The sequence below is a fragment of the Centruroides sculpturatus genome, unplaced genomic scaffold, assembly GCF_000671375.1.
Source record: "Centruroides sculpturatus isolate CEXI.00-Female unplaced genomic scaffold, Cexi_2.0 scaffold242, whole genome shotgun sequence".
NCBI classification, from domain to species: domain Eukaryota; kingdom Metazoa; phylum Arthropoda; class Arachnida; order Scorpiones; family Buthidae; genus Centruroides; species Centruroides sculpturatus.
Window position 1 is genome coordinate 266,078 of NW_019384574.1, and position 16,033 is coordinate 282,110.

The 16,033-nt window shown below is 31.5% G+C and overlaps 1 protein-coding gene across 1 annotated transcript; it reads left to right on the forward strand.

Annotated features, from left to right (window-relative positions):
- The first annotated feature begins 7,672 nt into the window (after positions 1-7,672).
- Positions 7,673-10,893, forward strand: LOC111624281 (cytochrome P450 4C1-like). Its single transcript, XM_023367092.1, has 5 exons — positions 7,673-7,762; positions 10,090-10,263; positions 10,324-10,390; positions 10,483-10,662; positions 10,727-10,893. The coding sequence occupies exons 1-5, from the start codon at positions 7,673-7,675 to the stop codon at positions 10,891-10,893; spliced, it is 678 nt and encodes a 225-aa protein (XP_023222860.1).
- Positions 10,894-16,033: the final 5,140 nt, after the last annotated feature.

The following is a 16,033-nucleotide window of genomic DNA, read 5'->3' on the forward strand; positions in this document are numbered from 1 at the left end:
TGAGAAATGAAAAACATTTCGGTTTGTTTTTGTAGGTACGGCTTTTAGTGTGTGTACGTGTCTGTGTGACATTTCGTTCATTAGATTTGAAGATCTTTCCGACCATATCCCGAGTTATCTAGGGCATGGACTTTAAAGGTCCATTAAAAAAATCCTTTACATAACTTTTTCCGGAAATGTATGGATCAGCATATATACATCGTTATCTATATAATCTGTGCAAATTTCATGAATTTATTTTTGCCGCGAAAATATTTTATGACGATTTATTAATTAGGTAATTAATCGCGCTATTGTTTTTTTATGGGAGTTTTTTAATCAAATTAATTGAATTNAAATGTATGGATCAGCATATATACATCGTTATCTATATAATCTGTGCAAATTTCATGAATTTATTTTTGCCGCGAAAATATTTTATGACGATTTATTAATTAGGTAATTAATCGCGCTATTGTTTTTTTATGGGAGTTTTTTAATCAAATTAATTGAATCGTTCTAAACTTCTATTTCACGGATTTGATTTCCGTAAAAATTTTTTAAAATGCTATTGGATGTTTTTTATGACATCAGCAGGTTTTTTGTTTTTTGTTTAGTAGAATTTTTTTCCATACCTTTTTATCGGTCCCCTCGTAATTTAATACCATAAAAATCGACAATATCGTGTTATATTTGAACAGATGGGGTAAGTTAGCTCTCCTCCTGCTTTAAACCGATATTTCCCTGAAGTGTACATGAGAACTACCCGGGATAGCGACTCCAGATGTAGTCAAGGTTAACCAGTTTGTAAACAATGTATACTGCATGTGTGAAATTTCACCCCTTGCTAAAGGAAAGAATAACAATCCTTACAGCTACATTTTTCAAATAAAAACATTTATTTTAAAGTGTTTTTATTTTTTTATTACTTTATTTTGTCAAAACACTTTTTGCAGGAGTTTTTATTTTGCGGATATTATTCCCCCGGCAATTTTTCGAATGTTATATTCGCGTTTAAGTGGAAATAATTATTTCATATAAAAAATAAATTTTTTGTGGATTTCTGAGTTGCATTTAAAGCGAACCGAATGTAGCGAACGAGTTAATAACTCCAGTGTTTTTATCGAAAGTTTCTAAAATTTAACAATAAAAATTTTGGTGTTTGGTGACCACGAAGGTTTCTGTGTTTGGTGAATTTATGCTGTTAAATTTTGGTGGTTGCACGTCGTGTGTATGAAGAGATAAAAGATCGTGTGTCATATCTGACATAATGAACTTAACGGTCGAATTTAATGAAGGATTTATTCCTTGTCAGCACTTTAATTTATTATTTCATAAAACCTAGCTCTACCCTCATACAAAGCTTTTTGCCATTTATTAATAATTAAAAAAATAAAACGATTTTTTAATAAATAACATATGAAAACAGATGGCGCCAAACGCAGTTATTAATGTTGCTGGGAAAGTTAAGCAACTGCTTGCTTGAGTTTTAACATTCGGATAAATTTCAAATGCTTAATTTACAATTTTCTTTTAGTAACTTCAATGCACCTGACACTTATTTATGTAAAAGTATTTTTTATATTCTTAGAATAAAAAATATATAGAATAAACAATTTTTATTGTTTATTCTATAGAGATTTAACAGGTGTTTCACACTTGCAAATACGAAAACTTATTTCTGATGTATTAATTTTTCTGTTGACTTCATAAAATAAAACAGGATTTTACACTTATTTAAATTACAAGCTGTATTTTATTTTTCAATCTAGTTAGTTATTTTCATTTGGTTAATGGTTTAATTATGTAGTTTAATTTTTGTACGTAGTGTTTTCTGCAGTTAGTTAGTTTTGCGATATTGTATTTAGACATTCGTTTTTAAATGATTTTCAGCTGTAAGTGTTACCAGTTACCATTTTCTTCCTCTAGGCTCGTTTCTTTCCATTAACATATATGAAATTCTCATAAGTGCAAAAGCAACAAAACAAATTATTGCTTTAGAATTGCGATTTTATAGACCTCGTACGAACATTTATGGTTCTTAACCTTTTAGTGATGAGGGACCATTTATCAAACTTTTTGTCTTGCAATGGACCACAAGCTGTTTGGCAGTAATATCGGTTCTTATAAGGTTTTTCTATAAATTAAACACGTAGAAAATTATTCGGAACCAAGAGTATTATATTATTTGCGAAAATACTACATTAATTATATTATTTTAGTGCGATTTTTGTGACTGCATACTGCTTACCAACTGCTGAATTCTTGGTTTAGTGCTACTCAAAGCAAACGCATGTCGGCACTGGCATCAAACCGATTTCGATGTTTATTTTTAATTATCAAAAGCACTGAGAATCTTTGCTCTCATAAATATGTGGTTGAAAATAGTTAGGTACTGTAAAGCAATTTCTCGAATTTTAGGGAAAGTAATAGCTTTATGGCTCCAAAAATCTTTAAGGTTAATTTCCGTCTCGAATGTATCCTTGCAGTTACAATGATGTTGCATTTCAATTAACACTTCTTGTATTTCATCCGGCACCTCAGAAATGTTGACTATGAAAGGATTGCAAATCAGTTTCCGAATACCTTTGTTTTTGCAGTCAGAAAATAGTGATTAAATTCATTTTTCAAGCTTTGCAAATGGAATGTAATGTTCTTTTGTATTTGTCCTTTAATCTCGGCACACTGTCAATCAATAATTGGGTTCAATGTATCAAACGCAGAAAAATTCTTTCTTTCGACTTTGCTGATCCATAGATCGATTTTAGCGATAAACGCACTGATTTTATCTTCAAATGAAAATTTATTGCTAGTGCCTTCCAATTTCATATTTCCTGACCACGCACCATACCCCAGCCCAGTCCGCTATCGGTTCTAACCTTGACATACTGCGCATTGTCATCAACTCGTCGTCATTTATTTAATAATTTTGGGATAACTTCGCGGACCACTTCAGGTGCTTTCAGGGACCACCAGTGGTCCATGGACCACAGGTTAAGAACCACAGAAGCAGATCATTGTCAGATACTCGTATGTGTGTACGTGTATGCTGGAAAGTAATAAACACTTCGCCAAATACTGTGCCGAATATCGAACATGTGGATGGACGTTAATATAGTTTTTAACTGACCTGTCAGTTAATTGGTTTTTTATTTTTCTTTATTTTCTACTATTAGGAGCATTTGACGTAAATAAAGTAATAATAAATTATATGAATTTTAAATTATACAAACCAAGCATTCAAACTGCTACTAAATCCTAGAGCAATCTGCCAGTTTTAAAAACTTTTTTATTCTTAATATTCTTTTTTTATTTACATTGCAGTGTTTTGAATGAGATATGTCTATTACAATTTTAATATATTACTGTGAATCTGTGCATCTTGATATTTATATGCAATATCATATTCGTGCAAAAATGAAACGTAAAAGCATTGTTGTGACAGCCATTCAAATTAAGAAATGCAGAAACACGTTGTGACAAGTAACGATTCCATCGATTTTAATGAAATTTTTCATATTAATAGAATTAATAAAGTGACGGGTTGTGAAGGAGGCCGAAGTTTCAAATTCAACTTTGACCTGTACATATAGGAAGTTAAATGCCATCCACAAAGATAAGTAAAAGGGAAAATTTCTCTTTGTAATAACGCAAAATAAAACAAAATAGCGGGCGTTTACGCATGTCCGAAATACGATGAAACTCGTGCAAATTTTTTAACACAAATTTTTTCATTTTTTTCGAAAAGTTAATTATGTATACATTAATAAACCTATAACACCTTGACGCATTATCCCATGCACAACGTTTATTATGTAATTTAAAGCAATTTTAGAACACAGGCAAAAAGATACTATCATACTTACGCAGAGTGACAAGTCACTTAAATTCTTCCCATTCGTTGTGATGTAAAACGGGTTCGCAGGCCGTTGCTGCTCTGCAATCAGGAACAAAGTGCTCATAGTTTACTGAAATGTCTACAATACAAACAAACAGAATTTTGCAATAAAAGTGTTTTAATAACTTAAAAAATATCCAATAATTATTCCAAAGTATACATTTTGCATATTTTAATATGGTTAACGAAACTTATTTGTACGATTGCTATACAATATATTTATTACTTGTATGAATAAATCGAATATAACAAAATGAAAACGAAATACTTTTATGATATACGATACATAATTATTGAGCTGCAATTCGAATTAACTGTAAGCCTATAAATTCCTACTGTCAATTCACTATCTGTCTGTCATTTTCTAATTTTAAGAACGAGGTGAAATATACGAATATACTGGAGAGGATTTCCAGACAAGCCGTGGAAATCCTCTGCACGTGCGCCCCTAAATAACTTTATACGAACTTTTATTGAAAATCGGAAGCCGTATAATTTCAATTCAAATATTTACCCCTGAAATGTATTAGAGAAATGACCGGAAATACTGTAATGTTAAAGAAATAGTATGATGCACAGGGGCAAGCAACCACTAATTTGAGTCCAGGGCATATATTTTAAATTAAATAAAGTAAAAATATGATTAAAAAAAAATTGCTGCTCGTTATTCTGACTATACTCGTTATCAACTTTTATTTTTATAACAGACATTAATTTTTCAGAAAATAAACACAACGGCCAGGAGATAAAAATGAATCTTCCGACTATGTCCTTTTTACTAGTTTTGTGGAACATTTTATTCTGTCAACGTTACAAGCAATACCACAATTCACACATCGGCATATGTAAGCCATTAATATTTTATTGGATAACTTGACTGTTTATGATTAAATGAAATATTTTTTCGTAAATTTTCAGTAAATTTAAATGTATGTGCGGGACTTTCTAAGCTATTTCCAAACGAGAAAGTTGCCTGTACAAACATACTTGGATATAAATTAATTTTTTTCTTACATCCAGAATCTGCAAAGGTAATAAAACATGCCTAGTTATGTAATATATTTATTACAAATGGAAATATTCAGTATAACGTTTTGTAGGAAGTGTTAAGAAGCAACAGTTTAATCAATAAGGATTCTACATATGATTTCTTCAAGCCACTTCTCGGAGACAACAGTTTTTTTTTCAGGTAATGCATTATTTGATATTTAGTTTACATATCAAATATCGTTGTTTACAGGTTTTTGAATTTAATTAAATAAAGTTCTGACGATAATTGGAGAAGAAGAAGAAAATATTTAGCTCCACATGGACATGTTTGGAATCTGAAAAATGATCAAAACGTATTTATGGAGCATTCAAACGTCTTAGTCGAAAAACTCAAACAATTGCAAGAAAATGAAGTATTCGATATCCTGGAATGGATGAAATATTGCACTCTCGACATAATTGCAGGTATTACTCTCTAATGTAAAATATTTAATCAAGAATTAAAAATATCAATTTGTTTATAGGTAAACATTAAATAAAATATTTATTCTGTCAACTTATTGCTATAAGTATACATCACGTAGAAAAAGTATGAAACGAATTTTAAAAAAATAATATATATACATATATATGTTACTGCAAGAAAAGTGAGCTACTGAACATCCCTGAACGAAACCAACAATAGACGGGGTCAGGAATTCAAACAGTTTTTTAACACTTACGCCTTTCACGGCAATTACAGATTTATTCGTTTCAAATTCTGACACACAGGACGACTTTTAACACTATCTCTGTCTTGCGACAATAGTTAGAACTGAAGCTAACTATAATCAATTTTTCACGATAAAACTTAGGCCGTATTCCGGTCATCGTCTCTCGTCTCTCACAAGCCGGTCGCTGATTGGCTAATGAGTTTACGTCTAGAGAGATCATCACGTCTCTCTAAACGCGATTCTAGACAACTTTTTCTTTCTTCGCTTCCTTCGCTTATCAGAGACAAGCGGGTAGTTGTTTTTCGACCTGTCTATCGTCTTTCGCATCGATTTCGTTAAATCTAATATGGATGACTGGCTGTTACTCGCGCTGTATAATATTATTACAAAACGTTCTCTATCTCGGGAAAGAATATTTCGAGAGAGAAAATGCCCCTCATTTTTTCCACTGTCTACTCGGAAACGTCACTGATTCCATTTTTTTAAATTATCCTATATCAATTACTGAACTATCAAATATAATGTTAATATTTCGAAAAATATTCAAGTATATCGTATATTTATTTATTTAAAAACAATAAATATCAATTTATTTCTATGTAGACATAGCAGTAGGAGTTGCTCTACATTCTCAGACTACGAATGATCAAGAATATGTGTCTGCATTAAACAGGTATGGAAATTTAATTTCCGGATATATTTCTTCATTTTTCAAATAATATTTACAAATGTAATATCTATGTTAAATAATATAAAGTTAGTTTATATGTAATGAAATTTTTAAAATGTTCCAGTCAACTTCATTATTCTAAATTTTGTGTCTGCATTAAACAGGTATGGAAAATTAATTTCCGGATATATTTCTTCATTTTTCAAATAATATTTACAAATGTAATATCTATGTTAAATAATATAAAGTTAATTTATATCTAATGAAATTTTTAAAATGTTCCAGTCAACTTCATTATAAGGGAAACGAATTATTCTAAATTTTGATTGTTTATCAAATAACCGAATATTAAAAGTTTGCACATTATAAATGAAGTGTTTTAGCTATATGTGCTGATCATAATAAAGAGTTATTAAAAGAATGTGTAGAGAGAAGTGTGTAGAGAGAATGTGTAGAGTTTCTAAACCAGTGTTTTTCAACCTCTAACGAATCGTCGCCCCCTTCAACGTAGTATCCCCCTTCAATAAAACCGTTACGTAGTATCGCCCCTTCACTTCAAAATTCCGATGCCCAAGGCCAAGGCTAACGCCAAATTCGTACCGCATTGAATAGACTAGTGACTAGTATAATGTTATTCGTTTAATTATTGTACGATATAACGAATAAAATATCTAATTATTCTTAATATAATGTTTTACTATATCGCCCAGAAAATTGTTTTTCACCCCCCCTAAAATTAATTGTTAGTAATCGCCCCCTCGACATGGATAAACGCCCACATGGGGGCGATATCGTACCCGTTGAGAAACACTGTTCTAAACGAATAGAATGTGTTCATTTAGTATGGATTAAGGATTTTAGAATGAATTTAATTATTAGTTATAATGTTTTAAACGTAAACTCTATGTATTTCCTACACACGAGAGACAATTTTTAACATGAACGACAAAATTCTGACAGACCAACTTTCTGCAGAGCATACCGTTGTTACAATAAAATAATGTGTTTTTCTTATGTTGCCTCAATACTGTAGGAAAAGACTTTATGATAGCGAAAATGTAACGTTTAAACATGGAATCAAAATTTATATATATACAGTCCATCAACTTAATTCTAATATTTCTCAAAAATAAATTAATTGCGAAATGAAATAATTGCAAAGTTTTCTAGCATTTTTTGAACACAAAAATAAGAAAAGAAAAAACTTTTACAGAAATTTTATGTTTTAAATTATTTCAATTTAAAAAAAATTATTTTATTTCACATAAAATATAATTTTAAATTTTATGTAAATTTAATAGTTGACAATAGTTTATTTCTTATACAAGCTTTAAATATGCATTAATTATCTTTTGATATATTAATAAATTTATATTAAAATTTAGAATTCTGGAATATTATCCTGAATGGCTAGTAAATCCAATGTACTGGTCTTTTCCAATTTTCTTCAAGAGTAAAATAGGAAAAAATTACAAGAGGGACGTTGAAACAATTCATCTTTTCGACGAAAAGGTAAACTCAACTTGTGAATGGAATTTTTGCTTTGATTCAAGTACAGTGGGTGATCGGTTAACAAACAGATCGGATAACGAACAAATCGGATAATGAACACTTTCGCGAAAGATTTTTGTGTTCGGATAACGAACACTGCACAGAACGAACACAAGAAGCGACGTAAAATAATGAATACAGATTGGTCTTCTCTTATCTTTAGGCAACAATTCGAAACTTTTCGGTGTGTGGGAGACGTCGACATCGACGCTCAAGCCGGTATATACCGTTCGGATAGTATACCTCCGAACTTTGAAACTCTATCTTGTAATTCCAGCCTTTTATTTTTCTGACAAAACAATTCTTTTATGTATTCGCGAGACTGTCGGGTAGGCACAAGTTAAGTTTTGCGTCTGTTTTTTTTTTTTTCAAAAGGTGAAAGTATAATAGCAAAGGTTGAAAGTGGGCAGTATGCCCACTTTCTACCTTTGCTATTATACTCTCACCTTTTGAAAAGAAAAAACTTATCTCACTTTCTATCTTTACATATGCCCTGCAAAGGTAATGTTGCTGGGCAGTATGGCGTGAACAGGTCTACAGTCGGCCGCAGTTCAATCTTAATTAGGAAAAATACTGTATAATCAAGAAGACTCGAGCAGCTAAAGGAGTAACAAAAGTCACATCTGAGAAATAAAGAACATCGAAGAGTTCATAATGGAACCTGAAACGGATCTGACGACAAAAGAACGTCAAAAACTCTTGAATGAAGAACACCAAGATACTCGGCGAGATATGTTTTCTTCTGAAAAAGGGGATTAATGCCGATATTTGCCATTAAAGTTCTTTTGAAGAAGTGGGAAGATGTCAGAACAANAAGCAGATTATTATGTAGAATTAAAGCGAGAAATTCGAGTGAAAAAGAGAGATCGTACCTTACTTTATCGACATCATATCGAATGCAGTTTCTATAATGATTATGTAAAATAGTACAGTATAACGTCGATTATCTGGACTTCTATTATCCGGATTTTCGATTATCCGGATTGTTCAAAATAAACAAAAATTTTACGAATTTGCTGATTTGCACTTGGGGAATTACGATACTGTTTATGTACGTGATGGAATGCATAATTTTTTTTATTTCAACAACGTCCCACTTGGCACAGTGGCCGTAAACTCTTAAATATATTTTGCGTCATAATAAAAATATAACTTGACATACGTATTTATAAATATTTTATATTCAAATTACATCATTTCTATGACCAAGGGAAGCGTAAGGCACGGGCAACGTGGGACACTGCCTATGCATCGCGGTCCGAAGGGCCTCGCGCCTCGAAGGTTTATGCATTACTTAAAAGCCGTAAATGCGACGAAAAAATTTTTCTCGTCATAAAACGATGAATAGTTTGTCAAATTTTTATTCATAAAAAGCAGTTTCAACTGCTTTGTATTTTATAAAATCCGTCTTCTTGCACCACCAGAAGGTTTTTAAAACAATAGGTAGTCTGTTAGCGCTGGTCAGTAGTAGACGAAATTCAGTACGAACGTTTGTTTCTTGAAAATTGGATTACGATTTAAATACAGTATTTATTTTTAATATTACCGATATGTCATCCAAAAGAAAACGTCTTGTATTATCATTAAAAGACAAATTAAAGTATTTGTTTCGATTATCCGGATTTTTCCTTATCCGGACTACCTTCATCCCCAATTAGTCCGGATAATCGAGGTTCTACTGCAGTTTGTAAACTTATCCACTCAGTTCTGTAATTTATTATCTAGTATCAACTTTTTTTGAAGTAAATTGAAAGTACTGAAATCACGATTGAAGTATTCAAAGCACAAGTAAAAACAATTGAAAGAATTTAAAGCGAGTAATATCTGAGATGATGACCGAAAAATTTTGTTAATTCGAAATAATTTAAATTCATATAATTTAATTAATTAATTTAAATCCATATACAGTATTCCTAACCGAATAACCGAAACTCTTCGTGAATCGGGGCTAGTATTGTATTTTGACGTTGATGATAATCATTTTAAATCGAAAATATAAAATTTGTAAATTGGGGATGTTTTGTATCATTGTGTACTTTTTTATCCAGTTTGAAAGTTTGAAACTTGTTTTTTTAATTAAAATAACTCCGTAGATCCGCGGCAATCACTTGCTGCAAGAAATGTAGTTGTGGATTATAAAGTGATATGAGAGGAATATAAAAGAATAGCGGTATTTGTACATGCTATATCCTAATTTTACAAGTTTATTATATAGTATTTATTTTACTGCAAATGTCAATTATATAGAAAGCAAATTTACATTTATTTTCAACATATTTTAATATCAGGGTTACGACTCAACCGCCCACGTTCTGTCCTGGGCTCTTTATTTCCTGGGAAGATTCCACGAAATACAAGATAAAGTGTATCTAGAATTGCAAGAAATTTTCAAAAATGATTTCAATAGGGATATTACTATCGATGACCTGACTAAAATGATGTACTTAGAATGCGTAATTAAGGTGACTTTTTAATTTTTTTAAATACACTTAAAGATCAGTTTTATATGGTACAAATTTCAGGAGTCGATGAGAATCTATCCTCCTTTTCCTTTAATTGCAAGAAAAAATCCATCGGAAATGAAAATAGGTAAACTTTTAAGATATTGCGGTTTGTTTTTAAATAATAATATTTTATATTTATTACTGACTCGAACCATTAAATCGTTGTCATTCAAACAGGTAATTACGTGTTGCCTGCAAATTCGACTCTTGTCATAAGTATCTACGGTATTCATCATAATCCTTCCGTTTACGAAAATCCCGAAGTGTTCGACCCAGACCGTTTCCTATTTGAAAATTATAAAAATCTTCATCCTTATGCATTTCTGCCATTTTCTGCCGGTCCGCGAAATTGTATCGGTAAGTGATTAGTGAATAAATACAAAAACAAAAGAATTATTTTATTAAAATGATTTATTTACAGCAAGTAAAGGTGCCATGATTATTATAAAAACGGTTTTGGCAAATCTTGTTCGAAATTTTAAAGTTTACTCTTTGGACCCTCGAGATAAGATCGTTACTTCTTTTGAAAGTATTTTGACCCCAATATCAGGTATAAGAATGTTTGTTGAAAAAAGATGTAAGTTATAAGGTATGAAATGACATAAACTTGGGGTAATTTTTATTACGAATATATATAAACATAAGGCTATATCATATAATCTAGACGAGTGCATTTAAAAACTGTACCGAAATTTATTCATAAATTGTAATTTATGAATGAGAATAAAATGTATTAAGATTATTGTTATTAAATTTGCTTCACAATTATACTATTTTTTACATTTTATTTATTTATCACATTGACAATTTCTCACATTTAAGTTTACGTAAATTAAATTGTTGTTAACGATATGTTGTTGGTATTTATCTGTATTGTATAAAATGGGCCGAACATAGGTGATTTTGTTAATGATGTGTTGGATACAAAATACAGTGGAACCTCGGTATACGACCTTAATCCCGTTCCTGCTGTTTGGACTTATACCGAACAGGACGTATACCAAACCAACTTTATCCATAAGAAGTAATGAAAAAATGATTAATCCGTTTTCATGTAAAAAAAATCGCTGGCTTTAAACACCTCGCTTTCCTCGCTAGTTTCTGTTTGATTTTTCATGAGATCAGCATGTATCCTTTTAACTTTCTCGCAAATTATTTCTTCCGATACGCTGTCGCCGGCACGCTGTTTTTCAGTTATCCAAAGCAAAAGCAATTTCTCGACATTATCTAATGTCTTCGATCTCTGTTTAGAAATTCATTTAACCCCTTTTGCAACGTTAGCAAATTTAATAATGGTTTTATTTTTCACGATTGTCGATATCGTTGTTCTCGGAATACGGAATGCAACAGTTAAATCTCGTTAAATTTCGAACACGCGTGCCACCTTAGTATTTCTCAACAATCTCTTTTTTCAGTTCCGTTGTGATTCTAGTCATTTTTTTATTTTTCTGTTGCCCTTTTGCAATTCATAATTAATATAAATAATAAAATGTTACTTACAAATTAAAATCATAAGAAATTTAACAAAGTTATAAACCGTAGCACCGCGAACGTCTATTCTAGTGTAGTACACCGATAGTGCTACTTGTTCATAGATGGCGCGTATAATTGAATTATGTCGTATATCGAACAAAAGTCGTATACCGAGCAAAATTTGTTTCGTCCAAACAGGACGTATTCCGAATTGGACGTATTCTAAAGCAGACGTATACCGAGGTTCCACTGTACTGGTATTTCATTTTAGTATTTTTCTGATAAGCTACAGAATGAAAATTATGCGAATTCAAATTTTATAAAGATATTTAAAATATTTGACCAATTAATATGTAACTCTTATGAACACAAACACTATAACTATATGGCAGACAGTTCGCTAAACTCTACTCGCCTTTTATATAAAATGTATACAATTGTGAAAAAAAGGGTCCAAAAACTTAACATTATATTACATATTATAAGAGTAAGAATTGTATTCCGTAAATGAAATACAATTTTTTACTACAGAATTACAAATACAGAACATCAAATGTATAAATAGATTTGATGTTCTGTACTTGAAAACTATTATATAAGCCACAGTGAAAACAAAAATTAAAAAAAAAAACCAAGTAAAAATCAAAGCAGGAAACTTGCTTTTGTTTTCAAATTATTTATATGGATTTTCGCAGTTAAATGTCTTTATTGTAATAAAAATAGTATCAGCAAAAAAATGTAATGTAGTTATCATCTTTATTTTTGTTTAAGTTAGGTGTTTAAGTATATAACGATTATTTTCATCTTATCTGGGATTTACTATTAATTGTTCGATTAATAAACGTTAAATTAAATAAATTTTATAAGATAGCATTTGTGTACAAAAATCGACCTCTTATGTGAAGCTCCCTGAACATCAATTACAACCTGCACATTGTCTGAACATTAAGTACAACCTGCGCATCGCCTGAACAGACGTGTATTTGAACAACGAACAGCGAGTTTTATATAAGACCATGTTCGTTGGCATATTGCTAGTATGCTAGTATGATAAGAGCATTGCTGCAGAAATGGCGTTGAAGCTTTTGAGCATCCTCTGTGTTCACTATAGAAATGCTTTCTGTAATTTGGGTTTATTGGGGATCTAAATCAGCCTCTACGTTGTCAATGAATTTCATCGACAGACTTCAATTTTTCTTTATGTAGAACCCTCCAGGCCAGTGGTGGCGCACCTATGACCCGTGGGTCAGACACTGACCCACACAGACTTTTTAAATGACCCACGCGTTGATTTTCATAAACTTATTTTTTATATCATAAAAAAGAGAATAAACGAACAAAAATATTAAAAATATATAAGTATATATATCTAATGTGAAATTTATAAAAAAAACAAGTCTAAATGTCCGATGCAGGCATCCAAGCATGTGCTTGGTGTCATTCCATGGTATAAATAATAAATTAATAAATTCCTATTACAAATAAAAACAATAATATACTAAATTATACTGTAAAAATATAAAATAGATATAAAATAATTTATGTTTTTAATTTAAATAATATCTATGGAAGCCCCTAGTGGTCGTTTTTGGCATACCGTCACAGAACTGCCCATTTCGATTTTATATAGTAGATATTTCCAAGCGAACATTGGCTAGCTGATTTTCTATCATATTACTGCACCTGTGTATGACTCGTAACAGTTAGTCATAAAGTTGACGCGCATACATATCTTTGCATCCTAGAACGAGGAAATGTGCTAGCTCAGGGATGTACCAGTGCTGAACTAAACGGTAGCCTTGTCGTACGTGTGTAGAAGTGTTTAATAATTCAACATTATTATTATTGACATGACTATATCTTGTTTATAAAATCGTACTGCCTGCTGGATAATCAGCTTAGAGGTATGAATAAGTACATGTCAAGTGTTGCAATTTGGCACAGAGTATTAGGTGCTCAAAACATGCGCGCATATTAAAACCAGAATCGTAGGTAATCAGGGAACCGAGAACCGAGTCAAAATAAAACTTAAAATGGCGACACTCTCTACAAAAGGCAGTAGGAGGTTTGCGAATGCGTTGCTCGTTAGAAAGTTGAAAATGCGTACGTTGCGAAATCGAATTTTGACAAACGAATCTTTGAAAAAAACCCATTTACCTGTCCCTTGTTATTCCCGACATATCTCGTTTCAGCAACAGAACTTTTTTTCAAAGTACAGTAGTACCTCAGGATACGAACTCTCCAGCATATGAAATTTTCAGGATACGACATGAAATTTGAAGATGATTTTGCTTCACGGTACGAACAAAATTCACCATATGACGTTACATGAATTCGAAGAGCCATTTTTATTCACTTCTCTTTATTGGTCTCAGTTTACGTGTTTGCTCTGTCCTGTAAGGATCTCGCTCGATATAGGAAATCTATAGGTATTATCAGAAAGTGACTGATTTTATTGAAAAGAAACATTCCGAAAATGTTTACACTGGCAGTATTGCTGCTCAGAGTAATGACATTTGCCTAAGTCATTTTAGAATCATTTTAAAAAGTAGGCAAAGCCAAACATCTTTGGATAAATGTTTTACCGAGCAACCTCTATCCAGTGAAGGTGCTGGTGGAAGTGAAGGAAAGAAAGCAAAAAGCAGTGAATAAAAGATTTTAAAAATATATAAAACAGAAAAAATAAAAAAAAATTAGTGTTAAGTTATTTTTAAGTTATTGTTACATTGTGTTAGGTGAGTTAAGTTTTGGTATCATTTTCCTTCTCCCTCTCCTTTCCCTCCAGTTTACACCTCCACCGTCCTCTATCCTCAAAGGAAAAGTGCAAATAAAACTATTTTTAAAATCAATTATTATTCTACTAGTAGCTCGGGACGCTCTCCAGTGGGCGTTCTTTACAAATTTCCATGAGCCACGGTTCCTTTGACTTTTTTGTTCCTATCAATATGCTCTACAGCTCTGTTAAAGTCCGAATGGTAAGATTTACCCTCCAAATGAAAAGGTAGCGACCCCCCAAACCGTAGACCCCTGTACTAACAATAAAGTCAAAAGAACCATAACCCTACTTGCGACCCTTCGAGAGATATAAGCCCCTGAAATAATAAATTCCTATTACAAAAATACTGAATTATTTATATTGTTATATTGACCAAATAATAATTTATTGGCCAAATGAATAATAAAAATTTATATTAATTTAAATAAGAATTAAAATTGTTAACTTGAATGTTTGAAATATGAAACACGATAGGGGCGCCTCTATTGATTGTTATCAAACGGTTACCGGACAGACAGACAAATATCCGTTGAATGGGTTATATATATATATGTTACTGTGAAAGACCAATATTTGTGAATGTCGACATTCGCCGGTGAATGTCGACACACACAACTGTGTGAATGTTGACATTCACCACAAACAACTGTGTGAACGTTGACATCCCCCCATTTCGGTCATTCACAGTAACATATATATAGATTATGGTTATTTATACATTTACAACTACAAAATGCTTTTTTCAGTGTTATCCTTACTAAAGTAATTTTTTTCAACGTACTACTTACCTTTAATTTTTGTGTTTTCCGTGTTGGAACGGATTATCTGATTTTACATCTAATCGTATGGAGAAAAATGATTACGACATTTTCATGATACGATCTCAGTTTCGGAACGGATTAATTTTGTATCTTGAGGTAATACTGTAGATTTCGCTAGTCGTTATATATCGTAATTTTATATTAAAACTAGCTTATCCGTCGCGCATTGCTGCGATCTCAGAAAAAAGGATATTTAAGCAAACTCGTTATGATAAAATTCAATTTACATTTTATTATTTTTATTGAAACCTATTATTATTATTCATTTTCATTGGGAAAACATTTCAAAGTGTCGTTTGAATTCTATTTATTTATTGAAGTGCTTGTGGATACACGATATATTTTGTTCCTCCGTCTGGTGCGTACACGAATAAATCAGAAGATTTTCTGACGCGTGAGCCGGCCACATACAGTTGTCCATGCGAGAAGCACGGATGCTCCAAATTTAACCCACACACTCGCAGCAATTGCCAGAAGTGCGATATTTCTCATTTTTATATATTTTTTAAAATGCTTTATAATTTTCATTATTTAATTGCTCCTTCCTCTCTTCCTTGGCGTGTTGTGAGATTTCTGATAGTTGGATAATAAACTGTTTTATTGTAATTCGTCTTTTTAAATTATTTTGAGTCGATATTAAAATTTGGAAAAGGGGGGA